This window comes from Colobus angolensis, unplaced genomic scaffold (assembly GCF_000951035.1).
Source record: "Colobus angolensis palliatus isolate OR3802 unplaced genomic scaffold, Cang.pa_1.0 Scaffold170, whole genome shotgun sequence".
Taxonomy (NCBI): domain Eukaryota; kingdom Metazoa; phylum Chordata; class Mammalia; order Primates; family Cercopithecidae; genus Colobus; species Colobus angolensis.
In genome coordinates, this window is record NW_012114822.1 from 1,845,262 (window position 1) to 1,868,973 (window position 23,712).

General features: G+C 47.1%; 1 protein-coding gene across 1 annotated transcript in view; it reads right to left on the reverse strand.

The window, feature by feature from the left end:
* CAMTA1 (calmodulin binding transcription activator 1) overlaps nucleotides 1-23,712 on the reverse strand; it is a 938,433-nt gene that overhangs the window by 498,883 nt on the left and 415,838 nt on the right. The window contains exon 5 of the mRNA XM_011938305.1: nucleotides 4,729-4,864. Coding sequence (XP_011793695.1) covers nucleotides 4,729-4,864 — 136 coding nt within the window. The remainder of the gene's footprint in view (nucleotides 1-4,728; nucleotides 4,865-23,712) is intronic.

The following is a 23,712-nucleotide window of genomic DNA, read 5'->3' on the forward strand; positions in this document are numbered from 1 at the left end:
GCTGTCTCTGTGCATGTGACCACCAGGAAACCAACAGCCTCTGTGCCGTGACCACTCACTGGTTCCAAAGGCAGAACATCCATGGCAAGTCATGCCTTAAGAGCAGAGAGGGCTCCGTTGCTAGGAGGATAAGACCTGGTCTGGATAGGCCTGGGGGAAATACTGATCCATCACGATTCTGGCTGCCTGTTGCTTCAAGTCACTTTGGCTGATTCTCAACAGACTCTATTCATTGATATTGCCCAGCCCTCCTCTGTCACTTGACCCACTCCCACCGTGCCCCACTTCCTTATGCTCATGTCACTTCCTTCAGGGCAAGTCAGCCTCAGGTTCCCCTCCTGCAGCCCCCACGTAGGGCCTTGAAATGCTATCACAGCCCTCAAAACCCTGCATCAGGGTTGCATGATTGATTATTTTAGTCTCCCCATGAGATAGGGGACCACGTGCTCTCTTGACATCACTGCATCCCAGCACCTATTGCCATGCTAGGTGGAGAGAAAGCCTCCAATCCCCAATGGATGAAGGAAGGATGTGTGCTGAATACACAGGTGCTGACTTCATCTAAAAAGTCTACAGGCCCCACCCAAGTACCCAGAAGCAACTCATATAAGGGCAAGAGCTTGAACTTGAGCACCAAGCAGTCCCAGGCTCAAGTACCAGCTCTGTCACTGGCTGAGGTATGACGTAGGGCAAGAGAAACCCTCTCTGAGGTTCAGTCTCTCCATCTATCAAATAGGTATAATGCCATCTACTTTGCATGGATGTGTTTATGAGGATTCAGTGAGATGGTATAGCTGGTATATAGGAAATGTGTAAGCCCATGACTGTCCCAGTAGTAATTGTGTGGCTCCCATCTGTTGTGGGAACCCAGCAGCAAAGAAATTGGAGGGGACAAGAGCCCAGAGCTGCCTTGGGTTCTGGGACACCCAGCACTCTCGGCAGAAAGATGTGGATACAGGACCTAACGCAGCCCCACAAGCTTCTGGGGCCAGAGAAAAGTATCATGAACTTGGAAGGAATTCTTCCAGCATGGCCCAGAGAACAGCATCATCTCTGACTAACCTCCCTCAGCTCATCCGACCACAAAGCTGCAGTGACCCCAGAACCAGGGTGATGCTTCACATCCAGCTTTTTGCTCTCTGAGAGTCTCCCACTCCCAAAGCTCCTCCACCCTATCAGGCACCGGAGAAGCAGGCATAAATCTGTATGGGGTACAGGGCCAACTCCAGACCTGCTGAGATTTCATCTCCTGAAACAGTGACATCGCAACCACCCTCTTTTTCCTTCCTGCCAACCTTTGTCATCCCTGGAAACCTTATCGAGCTAGCTTCTCCTTGGCTTGCAGACAAGACAAGTAATCATGGACCTAACAGCTCGTCAGCTTCAAAAGCAGCTCCCCCCATCCTGTGCCTGGCTGAGAAAATCAATGTGCCTTTGAGTTGCTGTGTGTACAGAGGGCCCCAGCCTCTGAGAACAAAAGAAGTGAGATGGCTGAACATTTCCATAAACAGGGCTGGAAGTTTTCCCGGCCTGAGGGTAGGCTTATAGCAAGTGATATGTTAAACGGTAGATCCAAATATCTTTATCATGCCCCTGAACTAAGGAAAACAGCTCGGGTGGTAGAAAAATCACAGCTCCAAGACCCTGTGCAGGACTGTCCACCCCAACCCACAGAAGAGTAGCTGGTTGGCGCCGTGCCTGGCATGATGAAGATGCTGAGTCTATGGGAACTGCCTGATTGAATCCACCAAAGCAGGATGCAGAGTCCAAATTCAGAAGCCCCCGCCTCCTGTGAGGTACAAAGCCCCGTGGAAATCCCTGTTGCAATTTCCTGGTGGAAAGGACCAACCACACCCACTATGCCAGAGCACACCCCCTGGGCTTCCCCGCCCTTGGAGCAGAAATGCCAGTGAGATGTGGGGGTTGATCTTGTCTGAAAAGGCCTTTTTCAGGGTTGTTTAAAAATCCATGTCCATGCCCATGGTAGACCATTCATAGCAACAGGCTCCCGTTAACATAAGAAGGCACTCATCCTCACTAAAAATTAAGACAAACTCAAATTCAAATAGAACGGGGTACCATCTCTCATCTATCGATAAGCGGGAGGATGTGGGGAAAATTGTAATCTCCAGTTCTGGCAGGCATGTGATTATGCAGCCAGAGGCAGAATCTAATAAACTGAACATGCCCAGACCTTATAACCCAGCAATTCTGGGTCCAGGTTGCCTATGTGCCCAAAAAGACATGTATAAGAACACTTATTGAAGTGTTATTTATAATGCTAAAAAACTGAAAGGAATCTAAAGTGGGGGCTACGGCCAGGGAAACGGCTCAAGTGTTTATATAGTAGAATGCTATAGGACTGTGAAAAGGGATGAAGAAACCTCAGTATCAACACAGACACAGCTCAGACCACAGTGCAGAGTGGAAAAGGTAAACTGCAAACAATATGTAAATTGCACGTACACGTACAACACACACACACACACACACACACCAGAGTCCCACCTGACTTTAAGGGCTCAGCTTGTATCCCAAGGAAGTGTCTAGGCAGTGTCTCTGACCATTCCAGCCCACTCTGCACTCTCAGGATGCTTATCATAAAAGCCCAGGCTGCTCTGCCTCTCAGCACTATTGATGACCGTCATGTACGTCAAGTCTCTTCAACTTGACCATGAGTCCGTGGGGCAGAGAACATGGCTCCTATTCTTTCTGCAGACACCACAGCGCCTGGCACAGAGTAGGCACACAGGGTCCATATTTGCTGAGTGGCTCAGTGGGACAACTCCTTGAGCTCATGGGCAAGGCCACCACATAATGCATCATATTAGGTGGCTTCTCTCTGAGAACCTAAAGCAAGCATCGTGTCGCTGGCCGTTCCCACTGCCCACACTGCCATCCATGTCAGGAGGTCCTGGAAACCCCTCCCCACCCTGCCCGTCTCCCTTTCCCAAAGTTCTGAGGGGACAGACTGTTGTCTGCAAGTATGAGTACCACAAATAACTCCAAACATAAATATGGCCTAAAAATAGCCATAAATCATTCTGATTCCATCCAGCAACAATTCTAATTTATAACATGAGGAAAGAAAATGAACACTGTGGGTTGTTTTTCCCGTCGGCTTCTCAGCTGCTGCTGAGGAAGAATTCCACCCTGCTGTTACTCACAAGCAGAAGTTCCTGATTTACGTATTACTAAAGATGAAATATACCAGGGGCCTACGGGCACAGGAGCTACTGTGACTTTCAGTGTGAATTCCTGCAGCCCTATTATTCCCAGTGCGAGCAGCCTCCTTGTTCGGGGGCCCCACCCAGCCTTGCCTCACTCTCTACCTCTTCCTCCAGCGTAGGAGATGAGGGTCCTCCCAGGAAGAACCAAGCCCTGCCTCCTTTGGCTCCCTGCGATGATGGCTAATGCGTTTGTACAATCACCGGTCACAGTCCTAGAGGTGCGTCCAGAGCAGTGTGTTTGGGGTAATCTGCATTTTAATGTTCCGTGCAGTCAATTAAACCACACTGTGCAAGCACTGAGCACAGGAGAGTGCAGGGAACTGGAATTTCTTGGATAGAGGCTTTTCTTTGTGCATCTCCATAAAGCATTGTTATTAAGTATTTTAAAAAAATAATAAAATAAAAGTCATCTCTCTGTGAGGTCATATAATACAAGCCATCTGATGCTATTTTTAACAGCCATAAAAGCACATGATTAATACAGAAAAAGTCATCATGACAAAGCATGTCACAAAAAACATTGGCGTGGAAGGGCAACCCATTGAACTCAAGTGGGTTTACGGTCCTAGCTATCCATCCAGTATGCTCGCAAACTCAACACACCAACAGACTCCAGAATGCCTCTCTTTGACCAGTTTGAAATAACAGGTGGATCGTAAGCCAGCTTCTCAGCTCTGGGCCCAAGGTGGCACTTTCCCTATTCCCAGGGGAAGTTCCTTCCCAGGACCAGTAAGGACTCAGGGAAGTGGGTGCCCGTTGACTAGCAGGCCAAGACTTCACCTTGACTCACGCCCTCCCCCTCTACTGCTGTGACACATGGCTCAGGCCCGCTAATGATGGCGAAGAGGAATAAGGGAATTTCTCCATGGCTGCCCAAGATTGAGAGCCTGTGGGGTGAAAACAACAGCAAGGAAACCAGTCTGTACCCAAGGGCCAAAACCCGAAGTCGGCCCAAGATCCCAAGAGGTTTCTGCAGGACCCCAACCATGCAAGAATCACACACACCTGTGATCCCATCTAATGATCTCAAACTTCTGTTAAGGCTGACACACCCAGGGTTTGTCGGTGGAGGGGTGAAGCCAGGCTGTGTCGGGGGTCTACCAGCTCAGCAGGGGGAGGCCAGGATCACCTCAAGAGGGAAGTTCCTTACGCTGTCTCCCCTCTTCCCTGACACTTTGCAAACTCTCAATGCATCCAGAGGCTCTTCTGTGATAAATACAACAAATGAGTCCACAGGAACCTTGCAAATCCCCATCTATATACCAATGACTCCCAAGAAACAGGAATGCTTTCGTTCAATCCAGTTTCACTGAAAACTTGAATGGAGACTATAGGGTAAGAAGGTAGAAAAATGAAACAAAAGCAAAAGCCAGGGTCTTGGCAAACAAAAATTCTTTGGACAGAGGTGACTCGCATCGAATTACTCCAAGCAATTCCATTCTCCACTGCAGCCTGCAAATGACATTTGTGCACCAAGGGAACCTTTTCTGCTGTTTACCTCCACTCCCTGGACCTTGAGTTTCATGTGGTCCTCTCTGGTCGTTTTCCCATCTTTCCTCTTTTTCCAGCAATACCCATCTTTCCTGTATTTCACTTTCTTCCTGTTGTAGAGTATCATTGAGCCATTCTGTGGTCTGGAAACAACAAATGGTTAAGTTACCAAGAGCACCAAGCAGAAGAAAAATTTATGAAGAAAGATATCGTCGACCAGTAAAAGTCTCTACAGAAAAGCAATATTCCACATTTGCTGGAACATAATTTTTCACCTTTTATTGCAGCTCCCTGGATTAACCATGTTTTATGGCCAGCCAAAATTTGCTTTGGATTTGGTACCTAATGAATTAAATGTGTCAATGATAGGCTTAAAAAACATCCCCTCAGTAATAACCACAGAGTAATCAGGATATACGATGTGGGGGCCTGAGCTCCGCACTGAAAAGTAGGCAAAACAGAGACAGAAAGCAAAAAGAGCCAGGGGTGTCTTGGCAGCCTGTAATATCTTATCTCTTGTGGAAGGATTTTCTACACATCTTTTAATCCATCACCCAGCATTAGGAAATAAATAAGTTTAACGCAGACGCTAGATGACTATGTTAAGAACAGACCAATGGCAGAGCTATTCACCGAGGCCAAATGCTCTTGGTTCATTGCCTGCATTTAGATTACTGCTAGATACGAAAGAGCATCTGCGGTCTTGCTTCCCAAGCAAGCTAAGTACCCGATTCTTTCCCATTTGGGCTTCAGCTGTCAGGGGTCTCAGATACTGCCAGGTAAAGTCATCTATTCAGTCCACAGCCAGAGTATCTCAGGGAAATAGTTGCCTGCTTGCTAAATGCTAAGAGTTAGATGGTCATTCTTGTGATGATGAAAAAGAAAAAGAACCTTGAATTTTCCAAAAAGAAAACATACGTCCACCACAGAGAGGAGAGGCTGATGACGTGCATATCTGCAGATGCAGTGGTCAGGTCACATATTTGGGTTTGGAAACTCCAAGGAGAGAAAGAACTAAACCCCTCTAGCAGTTGAGGGCAAGTGCTGTGGTAAACCACTTTCAGAATAAAGTTTCAGTAGCTGTGGGCAGATCCAACCTCAAGGAAGACTCCCCCAAAAGCTAGCAGCACCCCACACAGTGCTGCGCCACTCTGCACCTGAATATGCAGCAGGGGAAGAGGAATGCCAGTGATTCTGTGCGCCACGAGGCCAGCGCAGGCTTGCCATCTCACTCTCAGCTGCGGCCAGAGAGCTCTTTATACAAACAAGGCAAATGAAGTGGCTTCTTCAGCACGGCTTGTATGCTTCTCTGCTACAACGGAGGCGGAGGCGAGGAAACCACAAGTCAGCCATCTGTCCCCCTCAGGGCTGGGGCAAGACCCTCCAGCCCCTTTCTTTTCTTCTTGCTACGAACAATGGGCCATTTCACAAGTGGCACAGAATATTGGCTGTTGATGGCTTCATATTCTATTGTCTGTGGGGAAAAAAACAGCCCCACCAGGGTGACTGCAGCTAATTGTAGTTTCCACCCAGCCCGACTGTGTCACTCAGTGGCACTATGATGACTAAACAGCAATTCCGCTGGAAATTACAGACTTTCAACAGCGACTCCCGATACTTCATTGTTTCCCGATCAGGGCACAATTGGTTTGTGTCAGTGTTAGTTTCCTTCCTAAGTCTGTACCGACTAAAACAATCAGGAAATGGCTCCACGTGCTTGTCACAACGCTGTCACCCGCCGGTATCTGTCTCCCGCTTACAAGTCTGCATTGGAAACCTTACAATTCACTTCCATTTCTAAATGGCAGGTAGGCTCGTGCGTGGGGCCAACGATGCCAGCCTCTTCCCACTTCAGCCCTTCTCCAGATGTTTGTCCTTAATCTGCACAGTGCTGTAAGTCCTCCCTGCCCCTGAAAGACCAATTAGAAGGTACCTGAGGTCCACGGACTGTGCTCAGGACCACTGCCTAAGGAATAAGCAAGGGAACTTGTTTAATCAAACAGGCAGGCTCTGTGTGTGGCTCATCCTCTCCAAAAAGGAATGAAGACATTCATGAGAGTGTGGCAATGGCAGGTCTTCTTCTGTGGATGGGTTTTCTGTTACTGGAGAATGAAGATGCTCCATCCACAGGAGAAGACCCAACATTGATCCAATCCAGCCTCTCGTGAGCTAAGACATGAACTGTGGTTTGTTCCATCCCTTGCCCTTTCTAAATATGACTAATAACCTCAGTAGTGTCCTTAGGCAAACTGTTTCCACATCGTAAGTGGTATGACCCACAGAGAGGGGACTCTCTCAAACACTGTCATGTACACAATCAAAATCACAACCGCACTCACCCTAGGAAACCCAGCTTCCTCCGGTGACCCGCCCTTTGGCATTCTGAGAGTAGCCCTCTCATCTGGCACTTTCAGCAGGATACAATCCCACAGGGAACTTAAGTGTCCAGCTTAAATGGCCTTAATAAATGGAATCATCATTTTAACTTGCAATAATGAGCAACCTAATAGTGTTTAATCCACCAATCTGATTTTAATAGAACGTGTTCGGCTCTGTGTGATGGGGAAGGCCCTTACCACAACTCAGGGTCCTAGGAAGAGCAAAGGGGAAAAACAGTCTGCATAAGGGCCCCTGTGCCCCCCAAGGCAAAGAAAATTAAGCTGTACTGCTGTCCCAGAAAAGAATCCAAAGCAAGTCAGATCCAGCACTTTTGGAGGCCGAGGTGGGTGGATCACTTGAGGACAGGAGTTTGGGACCAGCCTGGCCAACATGGTGAAACCCCATCTCTACTAAAAATGCAAAAAATTAGCCAGGCATGGTGGCAGGCGCCTGTAATTCCAGCTACTCGGGAGGCTGAGGCAGGAGAACCTCTTGAACGCGGGAGGCAGAGGTTGCAGTGAGCTGAGATTGTGACACTGCACTCCAGCCTGGGCGACAGAGCAAGATTCCATCTCAAACAAAAAAAAAGCAAGTCAGAGCTGCTGGGAAGGGATCAGAGGAGGAGGGAAGTGGGGTCCTACTCTGGGAGGAGGAATGACAGGTGGGCGTCTACCACAGGGTCCAGTCAGGGGAGGACTTTAACACACTTCATGATGGCATAAAAGATAGTCCCCCTCCTACAAGAACAGCAGGAAAATAGGAATGGAATTGCAGACGGAGAGGATAACAGAAGCTTCATAGAACAGGCATGGAAGCCCTCCAGCTTAATAATGTCACCCACTTCCAGTTATTGCTGACTTACCGTGTGCCCGGTGCTGGTGGAGCACACCACTTGTGCGTCTGTATCATTTATACCTAAGTCTATATCCGTACCTGTACCTATAACCTATAACTATGATCCGTATTATTTGCATCCTTGCACCCACCCTGTGAGGTAGGTGTTATTATCATTCCCAACATATAATCAAACCGTTCTAGCCACAAAGTGTTCAGGCAGGATACACGCTGAGTTGGTCTGACTCCAGAGTTGCCCCTAAGGCTGCTGGGCTAGCACAGGCTGTGGGGCCAGTCTCTGTTCTGCTCTACCAGCTGGGTGATCATTACTGCCCTGAAAGTACCCCTTACCCGATGGACAGGTATTTACCCGACAGGACAGGTATTTGGTGGGTGAATCCCAAGCTTCCTTTCCCTGTGGCTGGGGTCACGCTGGGGCAATCTCAGGCTTCCCTGCCCAGTGGCTGGGGTCACTCTGGGGCAATCTCAAGCTTCCCTACCCTGTGGCTGGGGTCGCTCTGGGGCAATCCCAGGCTTCCTTGCCCAGTGGCTGGGGTCACCCTGGGGCAATCCCAGGCTTCCTTGCCCAGTGGCTGGGGTCACGCTGGGGCAATCCCAGGCTTCCCTGCCCAGTGGCTGGGGTCACTCTGGGGCAATCCCAGGTTTCCCTGCCCTGTGGCTGGGGTCACTCTGGGGCAATCCCAGGCTTCCCTGCCCAGTGGAGGGGGTTGCCCTTCTTGTAAGCTCCAGTTCCCACAGTGGTGACTTGCAGGGGGAATGGCCCTTCATTTGCATTCCTCCTCCCCCTCTTTCACTTCCACATGCCCTGACTGCTGTTTCCTGGGATAGCTTCTCAGATAAACTGTTCACACTCAAGTCTTCATCGCGGAATCTCCTTCCGGGGAAGCTGAACGAAGGTTGATGGTGTGAGACAGCCACAGGGAAACCTTCTGAGACCTCTACTGCAGCCATGCAGAGGCTTGTCAAGAAAAACACGAGGACAACAGGGAGCTTCATTCTCACTATAGAGGTTTCTAGCCAAGGAAACCTTTTATCTAAGAGATTAATAGCCAGCAAAACCAATAGCGCTCAGTGCAACATGGCAAAAAGGTCATGGGATCAATGGAAACCTACTACAAATTATAACAGTAAAGAAATGGGTATAAAGTTAGCTTATATTTTAATTATCTAGCCAAGAAAGATATAGTATCTACATAATATCTACAAGCTATTGGCTTACAGATACATATTCTATAAAATTATATGTATTATATATATAATACAGTCTTAGACTGCATAGATTACACAGGGTAAGACTATGTATGATATATACTATATATAAGAGAAGTATATAAAATATCTATATGCTATTGGCCTATAGATTATCAGCCAACAGCTTATAGACATTGTATGAATGTGTGTATGTATGTATGTGTGTGTGTGTGTGTGAACATATATATAAATCTTGGCTAGATAATTAAAATATGAACTATTGACTAGATAGATTGATGAAATGATGGAAGTCCCCATTTACTATAGAGAAACAAATTCAAATGCCTAGGCATACATTTAACAAGAAACTCCCAAAACCTAAAAGGAAAAACTCTAAAAATATCCTAAAAGACACAAGAGTAGGTTTTGATTCATGCAAAAACATAACATGTCTTGGTTAGGTAGAGTCACGATCATTAAAATGTCAATCTTCCCAAGTTGATTTATAAATGCAACATCATAACAATGAGAATCCCATCAGGATTTCTTTTTCTGGATCTAGAACATTTTACTGTAAAGTTTATTTGAAAGGAAGAAGCACTAAGAATAGCCAAATAAACCTCCCAAAAGAAGCCCAAGGTATAGGGGCTAGCGTTACCAGCTATTAACACATACAAGAAAACTTTTATATCTTAAAAAGTATGGAAATTACACATGCATAGACGAGCCAATGGAACAGAATAGAAAATTCAGAAATAATCCCATTTCCATACACAAATTTAGCATACACAATTAAGGAGGTATCTCAAGTCAGTGGGAGAAGGGTCAAGTTTTTCTTTCTTTTTTTTTTTTTTTTTAAGATGGCGTCTCACTCTGTCACCCAGACTGGAGTGCAGTGGCCAGATCTGGGCTCACTGCAAGCTCCGCGTCCTGGGTTTATGCCATTCTCCTGCCTCAGCCTCCTGAGTAACTGGGACTACAGGCGCCCGCCATCACGTCCGGCTAGTTTTTTGTATTTTTAGTAGAGACGGGGTTTCACTGTATTAGCCAGGATGGTCTCGATCTCCTGACCTCATGATCTGTCCGCCTCAGCCTCCCAAAGGGCTGAGATTGCAGGCGTGAGTCACCGTGCCCTTTTTTTTTTTAAGAGTAGCTGGGATTACAGGTGCCTGACGCCACGTCTGGCTTTTTTTTTTCCCCTGTATTTTCAGTAAAGATGGGGTTTCACTGTATTAGCCAGGATGGTCTGGATCTCCTAACCTAGTGATCCACCCGCCTCTGCCTCCCAAAGTGCTGGGATTATAGGCGTGAGCCACTGCGCCTGGCCGAAAAGGTCAAGTTTTTCATAAGTGAAACCGGGAGACCTAGAAGGCACATGGAAAAGACAAAACTGGGTCTACCCCTCACATCATACAGCAGCACTGACGCTAAACAGTCAAGAGATTTCAATGTAATAAATAAAATCATACCTACTCTACAAGAAAATATAGGTGAATTTCTCTATGTCCTGAAAGTGGAGAAAACTTTCTTGACCATGATTCAAAACCCAGCAACAATAGGTGAAAGATACTTACATCTTATTAGATAAAAATAAAACTGCCAGACTGTTTTCCACCATGGCGGCACCATTTTCCATTCATTCCCACTAGGAATGGAGGAGGGTTCCAATTTCTCCACATCCTCCCAACGTTTGACATTATCTGTCTTTTGGATTATAGGCATCCTAGTGAGTGTATCGTGGTTTTAATTTACATTTCCCTAATAACTAATGATGCTGAGCACCTTTACATGTCCTTGTTAGTCATTCGAATAGACATTGAATCTATTTGAATCTCTTGCCTATTTTTAATTGAGTTGTCTTCTTGTTTTTTAAGAGCTCTTTACATATAATCTAGATACAAGTCCTTTATCAGACATATGATTTGCAAATACTTTCTCCCAATCCATAACTTGTCTCCTCTTTTTCTTAATGGCTTGATGGTTTCTTTAAAAGAGTAAAAATTTTCTACTTTGGTAAGTTCCAATTTATTAATCTTTTCTTTTATGAATAGTGCTTAGTCTCATCTAAGGGTGCTTTGCCTAACCCAAGGTCATAAACATGTCTTATGTCTTCTTCTAAGACTTTTATATCTTTAGCTCTTGCATTTAGGTCATGATCCATTTTGAGTGAATTTTTGCATATGGTGTGAGGCAAAGGTCAAGTTTATTTTTGTCACTGAATATCCAATTATCCCAGTACCATTTTTGAATTAAAAAAGCCTGTTTTCTCCACTCCCAACTCCACTGAATTGCTTTTGCATCTTTGTTGAAAGTAAATTGACCATAAACATAAGATTTTATTTCTGAACTTTCTCTTCTGTTCCATTGTCTATTCTTATGCCAATACTATCTATCTTGATTGTAGTAGCTTTATAATAAGTTCTGAAATCAGGGACTATAAGTCCTCCAACTTTGTTCTTCTTTTTCAAAACTGTTTTGGCTATTTTAAGTCTTTTGTATTTTCACATATATTTTAGGGTTAGCTTGACAATTTCTGAGGAAAAAAGGCTCCTAGAATTTTCATCGGAGTTGTACTGAATCTAGAAATCAATTTTGAGAGAATTGCCATCTTAACAATTTTGAGTCTTCCAACCACTTCCAATTGCAAAACATGGAATGTCTTTCTATCCAAGTAAATCTGTAATTTCTTTCATTAAGACTTTGTAGTTTTCAACATATGGGTTTTATACTTTGTAACTTAAATTTATCCTATGCACTTTATTATTTTTGATGCTATTGTGAATGAAATTATTTTCTCAATTTCATTTTTGGATTGTTCATTTGTACTATATAGAAATACAATTGAATTTTGTATGTTGATGTTATCCTGTGGCCCTTGCTAAACCTATTTATTAGTTCTAGTAAATTTTTTTGTAGAATCTTTAGGATAGTTTACATATATAATTAAGTCATTTGTGAATAAGGGTAGTTTCACTTTCTTCTTCCCATTGTGGATGCTTTTCTTTCTCTTGCTTTATTGCACTGGCTGGCACCTCCAGTCCAATGCTGAATAGAAGTGGTGAAATCAACACTTTGCCCTGTTCCTGATTTTAGGGGGAAGCATATAGTCTTTCATCATTAAGTATGATGTTAGCTGTATGGAAGACTTAAACTAATATGAAAAGGACTCCAGACCAGGTGTGGTGGCTCACATGTGTAATCTCAGCACTTTGGGAGACTGAGGAGGGCAGATCGCTTGAGCTCATGAGTTTAAGACCAGCCTGGGCAACATGGCAAAATCCTGTCTTTACCAGAAAGTAGCCGGATGTGGTGGCACATGCCTGTGGTCCCAGATACTCAGGAGGCTGAGGTGAGAGAATCACTTGAGCCCAGGAGGCGGAGGTTACAGTGAACCGAGATAGCACCACTGCACTCCAGCTGGGTGACAGAGTGAGACCCCATCTCAATTAAAAAAAAAAAAAAAAAGACTCCAGAACCAACTTGAAGAGGCTCGCACTAACCAAAGATGGGACAATTTGAACATCAACATTTGGCTGAAATTCATTAAATATGTTTAAATCCATGAGTTCATAATAGTCCTCAAACAAACAAAAAACTAATTGCTCATTGTTGGAAGATGCTAGTGACCCAATACATTATTTTGAAAACTAAAAAAGTATTAAAAAAAGCAGGGGAGAATTAGGCACGTACCCTACCTTCCCTGTAAAAACTGTTCTTTTGAGTTACCAAATAGGAGAAGAAAGGACTTTCTCTATAAAAGTATTCCAGCCAATAAATGAAGAAGAAATGAGAGAATTAAAATATCATGATTTTGTAATCCCTAATGAATGAATGAATGGATCTGGGCATGGATCATCAATGGTGGCTGACATCACAAAAGGGAGACAACCAGATAGTACGTGTCCTCCGCTATGGCATGGATGTGCCCCCTAAAGGTCATGTGTTGGAAACTTAATCCCCACTACAACCCTGTTAGGAGGTCAGGCCTAATAAGTGGTGATTAGGTCATGAATGGATTAATGTCATTATCTTGGGAGTGAGTTAGTTATTACAGGAGTGGCTTTTTTATAAAAGTGAGTCTGGTGGCCCCCTCCTCCTCTCTCTTTCTCATTCTCTCATTCTTGCCCTCTCTTGCCCTTCCACCTTCCACCATGGGATGATGTAGCATAAAGGCCCTCACCAGGTGCCATGCTCCTGAACTTCCCAGCCTCCAGGACCGTGAGCCAAATAAACTTATATTGTTTATGAATTACCCAGTCTGTGGTATTCCATTATAGCAACACAAATGGACTAAGACATCCCCTGATAGAGGTACAATTTGCTGGGAAAAAAAAAACAAAAAACTTGACCTTGAAGCTATTCAGAACTCTTGCCCTAAACTCCACTTTCTACCATCTACAGAGGGCACTGGGACATGGTATGGTAAATGATGCCATGGGGATACAGTCAGCAAAATCCAGACTATGGAAAACTCTACGGGGCGAATGACTTGGCTTCTTTAACCAATTCTCTGAGGAAGAATGAGTAAGAGAGAAAAAAAGAGCAGGAGTGTGCTGGAATGAGAACATATAGACTGAAAAAGACGAAGAAATAATCAACCAATTGCAATATGTAGACCTTACTTGGATACTGGCTGAGTCAAACAAACTGTAAAATGAAAGATGGCATTTGTGAAACAACTGAAATGTTGAACAGTGACTGGGTATGTAATGAGATTTAGAATTATTATTCATTTGTAACAGTGATCAGTGTAGTGCAGAAGTATTTTTTTAAAAGAGAACTTATCTTTTAGAGAAGTATACTGAAATATTTACTGATGAAATTATACAATGTCTGAGAGATGCTTCCAAATAATGTTGAGGGAAGGAATGGGAGAGTATGGTCGAAATAAGACTGACCACGATATAATAACAACAAGAATTCAAACAACCAACAATTATTGAGTGCTTACCGAATAGCAGGCACTGATATAAAATTTTCCATCCTCCCCACCAGACTGCAAGCTGTGCAGAGGCAGGGCTGTGGCACCCATGGCACCCCACAGGAATGCTTGGCCATGATAGCTACTCAGTAAATATATTTTGTTTTGTTTTGAGATGGAGTCTCGCTCTGTCACCCAGACTGGAGTGCAATGGCACGATCTTCGCACACTGTAACTTGCACCTCCTGGGTTCAAGCAATTCTCCTGTCTCAGCCTCCCTGGAAGCTGGGATTACAGGTGCATGCCCCACGCCCCCGCTAATTTTTATATCTTTAGTACAGACGAGGTTTCACCATGTTGGTCACACTGGTCTTGAACTCCTGACCTCAGGTGATCTGCCTGCTTCGGCTTCCCAAAGTGCTGGGATTATAGGCGTGAGCCAGCGCACTCGGCTCTGCTCAGTAAATATTAACTGAACAAATCAGTGAACATCAGCGCAGAGTTTCAAGCCGAGCCCCTGGGAGCCCTGGGAAGGAACCATGAAGGAATTCCTCCAGTCTTGCTCTGGAGCGAGGCTTGGTCATTCCATGTTCTATTCTTCACATGCATTAACTGCTTAATGCTCAGAACTACCTATGAGGAAGCACTGCTCTTATATCCATTTTAGAGTTGAGTACACTGAGCGTTTAAGCAAATTTTCAAGGTCAGAGGACTAGTAAGTGTGAGAGTCAAGATTCAAATCCAGACTATCTGACTTCAGTCCATTTGCTGTAAACCACCAAGTCTCATCCCTATTGCCATTCTGTGCCCAAGCTTCAGATATATCTCTCCCTTTGAATCCTATAAAACTATCCAGGATTTCTTTTTTTTTTTTTTTTTTTTTGAGACGTAGTCTTGTTAAGTCGCCCAGGCTGGAGTGCAGTGGCGCGATCTCGGCTCACTGCAAGCTCCGCCTCCCGGGTTCACGCCATTCTCCTGCCTCAGCCTCCCAAGTAGCTGGGACTACAGGTGCCCGCCGCCACGCCTGGCTAATTTTTTGCATTTTTAGTAGAGACGGGGTTTCACTGTGTTAGCCAGGATGGTCTCGATCTCCTGACCTTGTGATCCACCCGCCTCGGCCTCCCAAAGTGCTGGGATTACAGGCGTGAGCCACCACACTCGGCCACTCTCCAGGATTTCTATAGTAAAATTTTTTCACTTTATAAAAAAAGAAATATGACTGACCATATTAAAAGTTGAATGATACGCATATGGGAATTCATTATGCTAGTCTGTTTATATTTGTAGATGTTTGAAATTTTCCATAATAGAATATTTTTAAAAAGATTATCGTGAGATTTGGAGTGAGATCTAGGTTGTATCTTAAATTTTAGCTCAGCTCCTTAAGAGCTGTGTGATCTTGAACAAATTACTTGGTCTCTCTGTTTTGGTGAGTAGGATGTGTATAAAGTACCCGGCGTGCTGCCTATCATACAGCACATGTTCTGTGTAACTAGCAGACTTGTCCTCTTTTTGTAGGGTTCTCCTGTGAGGAGTAACAGTGAGGGGACTGAGCGAGTAATGAAATGGTGCACTGTAAGGTGCACTGGCAAACCCACCCATGGGAGAGGCCATCCCCAAACACTAGCAGCTCACAGACTCACCTATCACTTTAGGGAGTGATATTTTTCAAATTAGGTAGATAAAAGATGATTAATAACTGAAGATCAGAGGGGTGATATGTTCTTGAGACATTTTGCGTGTGGACATTAAATAGAAATTTATGGAGCAACTGGGGATTGAATTGAAGACTAGGTTAATTCTGCAAAATAAAAAGTGTGGACATTCTTTCCAGTGTCTTGCTTTAGAAATCAATGCATCCAAGACAGGTCTGGTTCATGGCCCCTTTCCCCCAAACCCCCACTTTCTCTGTCACTAACTGATCATTTCCAAGACCTCAACAACCACCAATTTCATCTGTGCAGACAACTGAGACCCAGCCTGCTATTCCAGCGATCCGTGGAGTTGCAGTGGATCTTTCTCCTGTCAGCCCATTCCCCCAGTCCTGGCCCAGAGGCAGCAGATTTTGTGCAATAAGCTCTGTTCAGGGTGACCGGCTATTGCTTCACTGAATTCATAAGATCTGTTACTTGCAGCACCCCTTTAAGAATAGATGATGTCCCAGTTCCCAGTGGGACTCCAGGAACAGTATCTGCATGGCTTCTAAAGAATTCTTTTTCCAGCTGGAACCCAAACCCTAGGTCAGCTCTGCTCTTTCCTCTCAACGCCTTTGGTCCTATCGCTCCTGCCACAAGGCACAGGGAAGGGCCTGGCTGGAGGAAAAGGCAGTTCATGCAGTTCCAACTGCCTCCCAGCCCTGACCCCAAATGTCAATCAGGCTCCTGTGACAAGACAGGGCCTGCCTAGAAGAGTGGACACTATTCCTGAGGCCAGTGCTGAATCTCTGTTCCAGTGGGCAGTTGGAAAATGAGAAATGTCACCCTTTATTGCAGCTTACATATTTCATGCACCTGCACCTTTCTCTCTGATCTTTCCAACACGGAATGGCCTGATTTCCATGCACCATTAGAGGTACGTGGCCTGGACTAAAATGTCAGTAACAACCAGGACAACTGCGACAACAAGAAGAGCTGCTGTTTATTCTGCATGGACCTTGTGCCAGGTGCCGGGGAGGGCCCTTTACAGCCACGTTTCATTTTAGTCTGACAGTCACTTTAGCTGGGTATTACTATCTTCATTTTACAGGGTGAGAAGGCTTGGGGCACAGAGAAGGAAAGTAACTTCCCCAATGTCGTACAGCTGGTAAGGGGAGAACCAGGGAATTGCCCCACTGCACCCCTTCCTGATGTCTTGTTTCAAATCCCTGGCACATCCCAGCTACCCCTCACCTTCTATAGTTGCAACAATTCATGGTACTTTGGGGACCCCAAGAACTGCTCATGGCGAAACACTTCATACAGAGCAAGGACGGGCTCAGCCTGATTTAAATTGTAGTTCTTCCTTTTGTTGCAAGGGGAGGGAAAAAGTGCGATGAAGGAACGAGACTCTGCTTATCTCTCCCTCGCACAAACCCAGCGAGGGCGGTAATTGATGCCTTGCACATAGCAAGGTTGACAGGACGTCACACGGAACCCCGAGAAGCCACGGCGACAGCCCGAATCTCACAGGAAGGAACTGGCTTATTCACTTTCAACCAGGAGACTTCTTCTCACTTGTTTACAGAGGTCTTCACGATTTGGGGGACACCGAGCAAGAAAACCGGTTACAAGCATTCCGCGTCCTCCCCCACACCCCACAGCCCGGCCACTCTCAGCTATTTATGGAAAGAGGGGGAAGAAAAGGCTGACAGGCCCGGCCCAGGCTGCAATCTGCCAGATATGAAAACCAATTGCGTCTCATAATAAATTCCAGCTGGAGCCATAGGCATAATAAGGACAAAGAGAAGGTAGCACCAATTTGCTTTATTTGATTAGCTCCTTCTTGGGCGGTCCAACCCCAGCTTCTTTTCATTAAAATAAGGGCAAATTGAAAATCGTAAAAGAGGTTTTCTTATCAGAGAACAAACGACTAGATAGATTCATCGGACTAAAAGCCCCCCACAAGCCACAAGACGGCCGTGATTGCTCCTGCTCTTGCTGTGTTCAATGGACAGGACCCAGAAGCTGGCGCTTCCAAAGAGCTTCGTTCGCAGAGATTTAGCACATGCTTTCATTTTTCTTTTCTTTTCCTTTTTTTTTTTGGAGATGGAGTCTTGCTTTGTCACCCAGGCTGGAGTGCAATGGCGTGATCTCTGCTCACTGCAACCTCCGCCTCTTGGGCTCAAGCAATTCTCCTGCCTCACCCTCCCGAGTAGCTGGGACAACAGGCACCCACCAAACACGCCCGGCTAATTTTTGTATTTTTAGTAGAGACGGGGGTTTCACCGTGTTGGCCAGGCTAGTTTCGAACTCCTGGCCTCAAATGATCCACCTGCCTCAGCCTCCCAAAATGCTGGGATTACAGAGGTGAGCCACCGTGCCGGGCCTCATTTTTACAGGATACAGTCAATGGCTGTATCCTGTAGCTAGTGCTTCATGCAGTCAGTCTCATTTAATCCTTGCTATAACCCTAGGAAGGCTGACCCCAAAAAAGTCAAGCAAGAGGAGAACCTGGCAGGTCGGGACAGACCTAGATTCCATCTCTAGGGCCACGATGCTTTTGTGGAGACTTGAGAACAGGATGAGGGGTGGCTAGGGCTTCCAGAACTCAGAGGCAGAAGTCAATTTGTATTTCTGGCCAGGCACGGTGGCTCACACCTGTAATCCCAACACTTTGGGAGGCCAAGACAGGAGCATCACCTGAGGTCAGGAGTTCGAGACCAGCCTGACCAACATGGTGAAACCCCATCTCTACTACAAATACAAAAATTAGCCAGGCGTGGTGGCAGGCGCCTTTAATCCCAGCTACTCAGGAGGCCGAGGTGTAAGAATCGCTTCAACCTGGGAAGTGGAGGTTGCAGTGAGCTATGATCACACCATCGCCCTCCAGCCTGGGTGACAAAGTGAGACTGTCTAAAAAACAAAACAAAACAAAACAAAAAAACAAAAACAAAAAACGTCAACTTGCATTTCCCAAGATCGTTAAACTACAGTTTGTTCATATAAATTGTCCCTGGAGGTCCCTGAAAAGAAGAGAGATGGTAATGACCAAGACTCACTCCAGAGTAAGACTGGAGGAACACCTCCTTCATGGCACCTTCCCAGGGCTCCCAGGGCCTCAGCTTGAAACTCTACACTGACGTTCACTGATATGTTCAGTTAATATTTACTGAGCAGCTATCACGGCCAAGCATTCATGCGGGGTGCTGAGGGTGCCACAGCCCTGCCTCTGCACAGCTGGCAGTCCTGTGGGGAGGAAGAACAGGCCCCAGAGCTGCAGGAGGGGAAGGGGACCCACGAGAGACGGCGAATGAGTTCTTTTGAGAACAGCTGTCAGTGGGTGGCGATGGGCAGCCCAGAGGCCTTTCCCAGGAGGCAGCATCTGGGTGAAAAACGGAAGTGAAGGCAAGGACATGAAAGCTGGCTCCCGGGAAGGGCTTTCAGTAGAGAGCGTGGCAAGGCCCAGGCCTGAAGAGGAAGCTTGGCAGAGGCTGGCAAGCAGAGAACAGGGCAGGGGCAGGAGACAGGGCGAGAGAGCGGCTCACCCCAAGTAATGTGGGCTCCTGAACCAGGGTGGATTTTATTCTAAGAGTGATGAGAGACACGAATTAACCAAGGGTACACATGTATTAACAGCAATGAAGGAAAAGCGAGGACTCCGATCTTAATACAAATGTGGCATAAAATGTAAGAGAGCATAAATTAACCTGGAGAGTGCAACTTCGTAAGCGCAAGGCAAAAAAAAGCAGAGGGCACCTGACAGCATCCTACAGAGAGGCTGCGTCCAGGCTGGGGCGGAGGGGTTAGGACCCCCACCTCCCCGGCCCCTTGAAAAAGTGATAGTAGACCGAGAGATTGAAGAGAGTAAAAGTCAGCCAAAAAGAACGAGAGGCACCTTCCAAACAAAGGGAACAGCACGTGCAGAGGGGTTAGATCCCGGGCCTTTGTGGGTCCCGCGAGAATTCCGAACATTGCTCTCAAGGGCATGGAAGCGACTGGAGGTTTTGAAGCCGGGAAGTGGTATGACCACTTAGACTTGGCACGTCTGGCTGCTGCTTCTGCCTCCTCTACCTTCCTAACTTGTAAACAGCAAACACTCCATAAATGCTCATCAGATGAGCAAATTAATCAAGAAACAGTAACTCTTCTTAAAAATAGAAAACTTCACTTATTACGCTGAAAGCATTTGGTCAGTGATGAGCCAAAGAAAAAGGGGTTTAAGATGAGAGAGGGTTCATGGCATCACCTGTCTTTGGATTCAACACTATCGTCAAGAAAGAGGGCCTGCCATTCCTTCTGCTTAGTGCGGCCAGGCCACGTAAGCCCCAGCCCAGCACAGTGAGGGTAGCCCTGCTCCAATGCCACCCAGTGCCTGGCTCATGTTCAGCCCCACCGCTGTCTCCTCCAGCCGAAGTCCACGCCTCCCAAATGGCACCTGGTGCTTCTGTGGCCCCTCACTTGTCATATTCCAACACCGATATTTTATTAAGAATCCAGTGTAAATCGGAGAGGAAATTAATGTGTCATCTCCTAGCAGGAAGGACTAAACATCTCAATGTGACGGTCTGTTAGAGTTGTCATTTATCATTAGCATGCAATTCAAGGCAAGCTTCCCACACTCTGGTGGGAGCTTTCGAGACAATGAATCTCTGGGAATTAGCTTCTGGTCCAATTATTCCTGGTTCCCCCCCACCTACCTAAGAGATAAATTCCATCTCAGCAGGAGGAAAAAAAAAAGAAGAAGAAGAAGAAGGGGAGGAGGGAGTTTGCTCTTCTCCTTTCTGGCTGAAATCAATTTTTCTCAAGGAGACAAGGCAATATTCATTTTGTGAGAAGGGAATAAGGCTGTACGCGAAAGGCCAATCAGTGGAGCCGTTCTCATGAAAACTTCCTCAAATCAAATGTAGGGGAACCTCTTAATGCGCTTTGTTCTTCTTTCCATAATCCATAACTATTAAGAGAAAGATGGGCGGAGAGCAGCTGCCGCAAAGGGAGAGCTACGTAAACAGTTGGCCCCTGCAAACACCAGTCTGTGCACCCTCCCAACCTGTTTCCGGGGCCTCCCTACGTGCCTCGCCCCGTGGTAGGCACCGGGAACAGAGTGCTACACAGGCGTGCCCTGGTCCTCAGGGAGCTTATGTTTTAGCAAAGAGATAGGCCAATAACAATAAACTAATAAAACATACATGGCTATAAAGAAGATAACCCAAGATAGGAATTTTGTGCATTAAAATAGAATTGTTTTGTCTAGGAACTGTTTAAAACCTTTGGTGCAAAACATAAAAATGCACTCGGACGTAAATCATGCTCCTGGTTCCAAAGCAAACAGGACAACTGGGATAAATGGGCAGATGTCCCTGTCTCCTGGGAGGCAAGAGCCAGCCATGAGTGCTGAGAAGCCCGGGGCAGCCCTGTGCAGGCACAGCCACACGTGGGGAGCCCAGGGTGCCTTGGCTCAGCCACTGAGACTGGGATTCCAGGCAACCGTCCCTGCATCTGCTGGCCAACCACATGGTCCCCCAGCCCCATAGGCCAGGGACAAAGGGCTGGAGGGTCCTGGATCAGGAAGGCACCCTCTGCCCTGGAGTCCTCTCACAGGCCCTGCTCCCTCTGCAGGGCCCACCCCCATCAGGGAGAACGAAACCAGCCTCCAATGGGTGGTGTCGCCCAGCCAAGTCCTCCCTGGCATCGCGTGCACCGGCATCATGAAACTTAAGAGAGTAAAAGTCAGCCAAAAAGAACAAGGAGAGGCACCTTCCAAACAAACTTAGCAGGCTGAGCCATCCCTGCTGCTGGAGTCTCCATGAGGGCAGAAGCCATGCTTGCTCTGTTTGAGCTCCAAGAAGACTCTGTGAGGGCAAAGGCCATGCTTGCTTTGTTTGCGCTATTAGAAGCTTTTCCTTTAATCTGCACAATCCTGTCCAGTAGGATTAGATCCCCATTTGACAGAAGAGGACAGCACATGTCAGAGGCCAAGCAGTGACCCGAGGGAGCCTGCGCTCGGTCCCGTCTGGCTGCCGCACAGGGAAGCTGTCATCTCCATCTCATCAGAGCCACATAGCGGCTTTGATTGAAAATCTCGGCTGGGCGCAGTGTCTCACACCTGTAATCCCAGCACTTCGGGAGGCCAAGATGGGTGAATCACCTGAGGTCAGAAGTTCAAGACCAGCCTGACCAATATGGTGAAACCCCGTCTGCACCAAAAATATAAAAATTAGCCAAGCATGGGGGTGGGCACCTGTAATCACAGCTACTCGGGAGGCTGAGACAGGAGAATTGCTTGAACCTGGGAGGCAGAGGTTGCAGTGAGCCGAGATCACACCACTCCAGCCTGGGCAACAGAGTGAGACGAGACTCTTTCAAAAAAAAAAAAAAAAAAACCTCTCTCTCTCTCTCTTTCACACACACACGCACATTAAGCCAGTATGTGATGAATGCTGGGGGTCACATGGTGCCTGCAGCGCCCCCCTGAGCCAGCCCGCCTGGCTTCCCTGGACTCTCCTGCCATCCTCCTCCTCAGCCTTGCCTGGACACCATGAGGTTATTTCCAAGCTTCAGGCCCATATCAAGGGGCCAGAAAGTTGCCTGGGCAGATCCCCCAGGGGCCGCTTATTCTACTCAGGGAGGCAGCCACCGGGGCTCTCATCCCACGATCAGACTCGACGCACCTCGAGTTGGGAGTCCCTCTTGCCATGTGACCCAACTGGCTTCCTTCCACCTCGGACGCAGCCATGGCTCCTATTTGCTGCCACACCCTCCAGGTTCCCGGGGGTTCCCTCTGTACACTGGTTCCCCCAGCCGTAGGCATGGTGCTGAGTCACTCTGGGTTCAGGGAGAGAATCCCACTGTGTGCCCACAACAGGACAGGCCTGACGGCCTCAGCCACCAGCTCCTGGAGACATTGCAGGTGCCAGTCCCTCGTGCCATCTCCCCGACTGGCGTGGCTCCCAGGGGCTGGGTCTGGATCCAGGAGTCACCTTGGCTGCCCTGCCTGGCTGCTCTTCACCTGGGCCAACAAATAAGGATGCTTTCCCAGTTCTCTCCGGCATGGGCTCCTGAGCTGAAGAGCCTGAGGGATAACCCACCACCCCCCACCTTCTTCTTGGCTGAACAATGATTTTCTCCCACACCTAAGACAGCCGACTACAGCCACTCTGCCAGGACTAACACTAGAATCAGAGGAATGGCTTTTGGTACGGACGACCGGGCGATGAGGCAGAGAGATTCAGGGGGATGTTCCAGATGGCGGGAGATAAGCAGGTAAGGCGCTTTCCATAGAGCCTTGTGGGAGGGTGGGTCAGCCCAGAGCAGCAGCCCAGCAGGACTCAGAGGCCAAGATCCACAGTCCCCAGGAGTCCAAGAAAGCGGGGAGAGGGTGCAGGCTCAGAGTTGGGGTTTGCCAGTGCCCTCAAAGACTCTTTCTTCCTCTTCCACCCTCCCCCCCAGACCCTGGCCTCATTCCTGCTTCCCAGAGCTCTCTCAAATTGCCAAGGCCTTCTTTAGTTTTTCAGGAGGGCCCTGGCAACCGAAAGCGCAGCTGTGGATCATTAAGCTATAATTTCAAGCCTAGGCTTCAGGGCCAGGCCAGGAGCCAGGCCAGGCAGGGCTTTCCCCAGATGTGGCGGGGGACACCCTAGGAACCAGCTTTCTGGGCGCTCCTGTCCTGCACAGGCTCACATACCTTGGCCCTTTCTCCGGCTTCTCAGAGCTCCTTGGGGTTAAAGCGCCCCAGGAACGCTTCACCAGGCCCTTCAGGGCCTTCCTCGGAGCTTCAGGGCCCGACCAGCCTCTCAAAATCCCGAGAAGGAACATCTGGATGTGAGTCATCACGAATACCAGGCGCCACTTTCCACCAATGGTCATCGGGGAGCCGTGGGGCCATGTGGGTTGGTTTCTTCTTTCTCCCTATCTATAGCTCCACTTTTCTATAAGGAACATCAACTGTTTTACAACCAGAGGAAAAAGAAAGGAACATCCTCTGTCACTGGAGAATTGAGTTCTTCGTGGA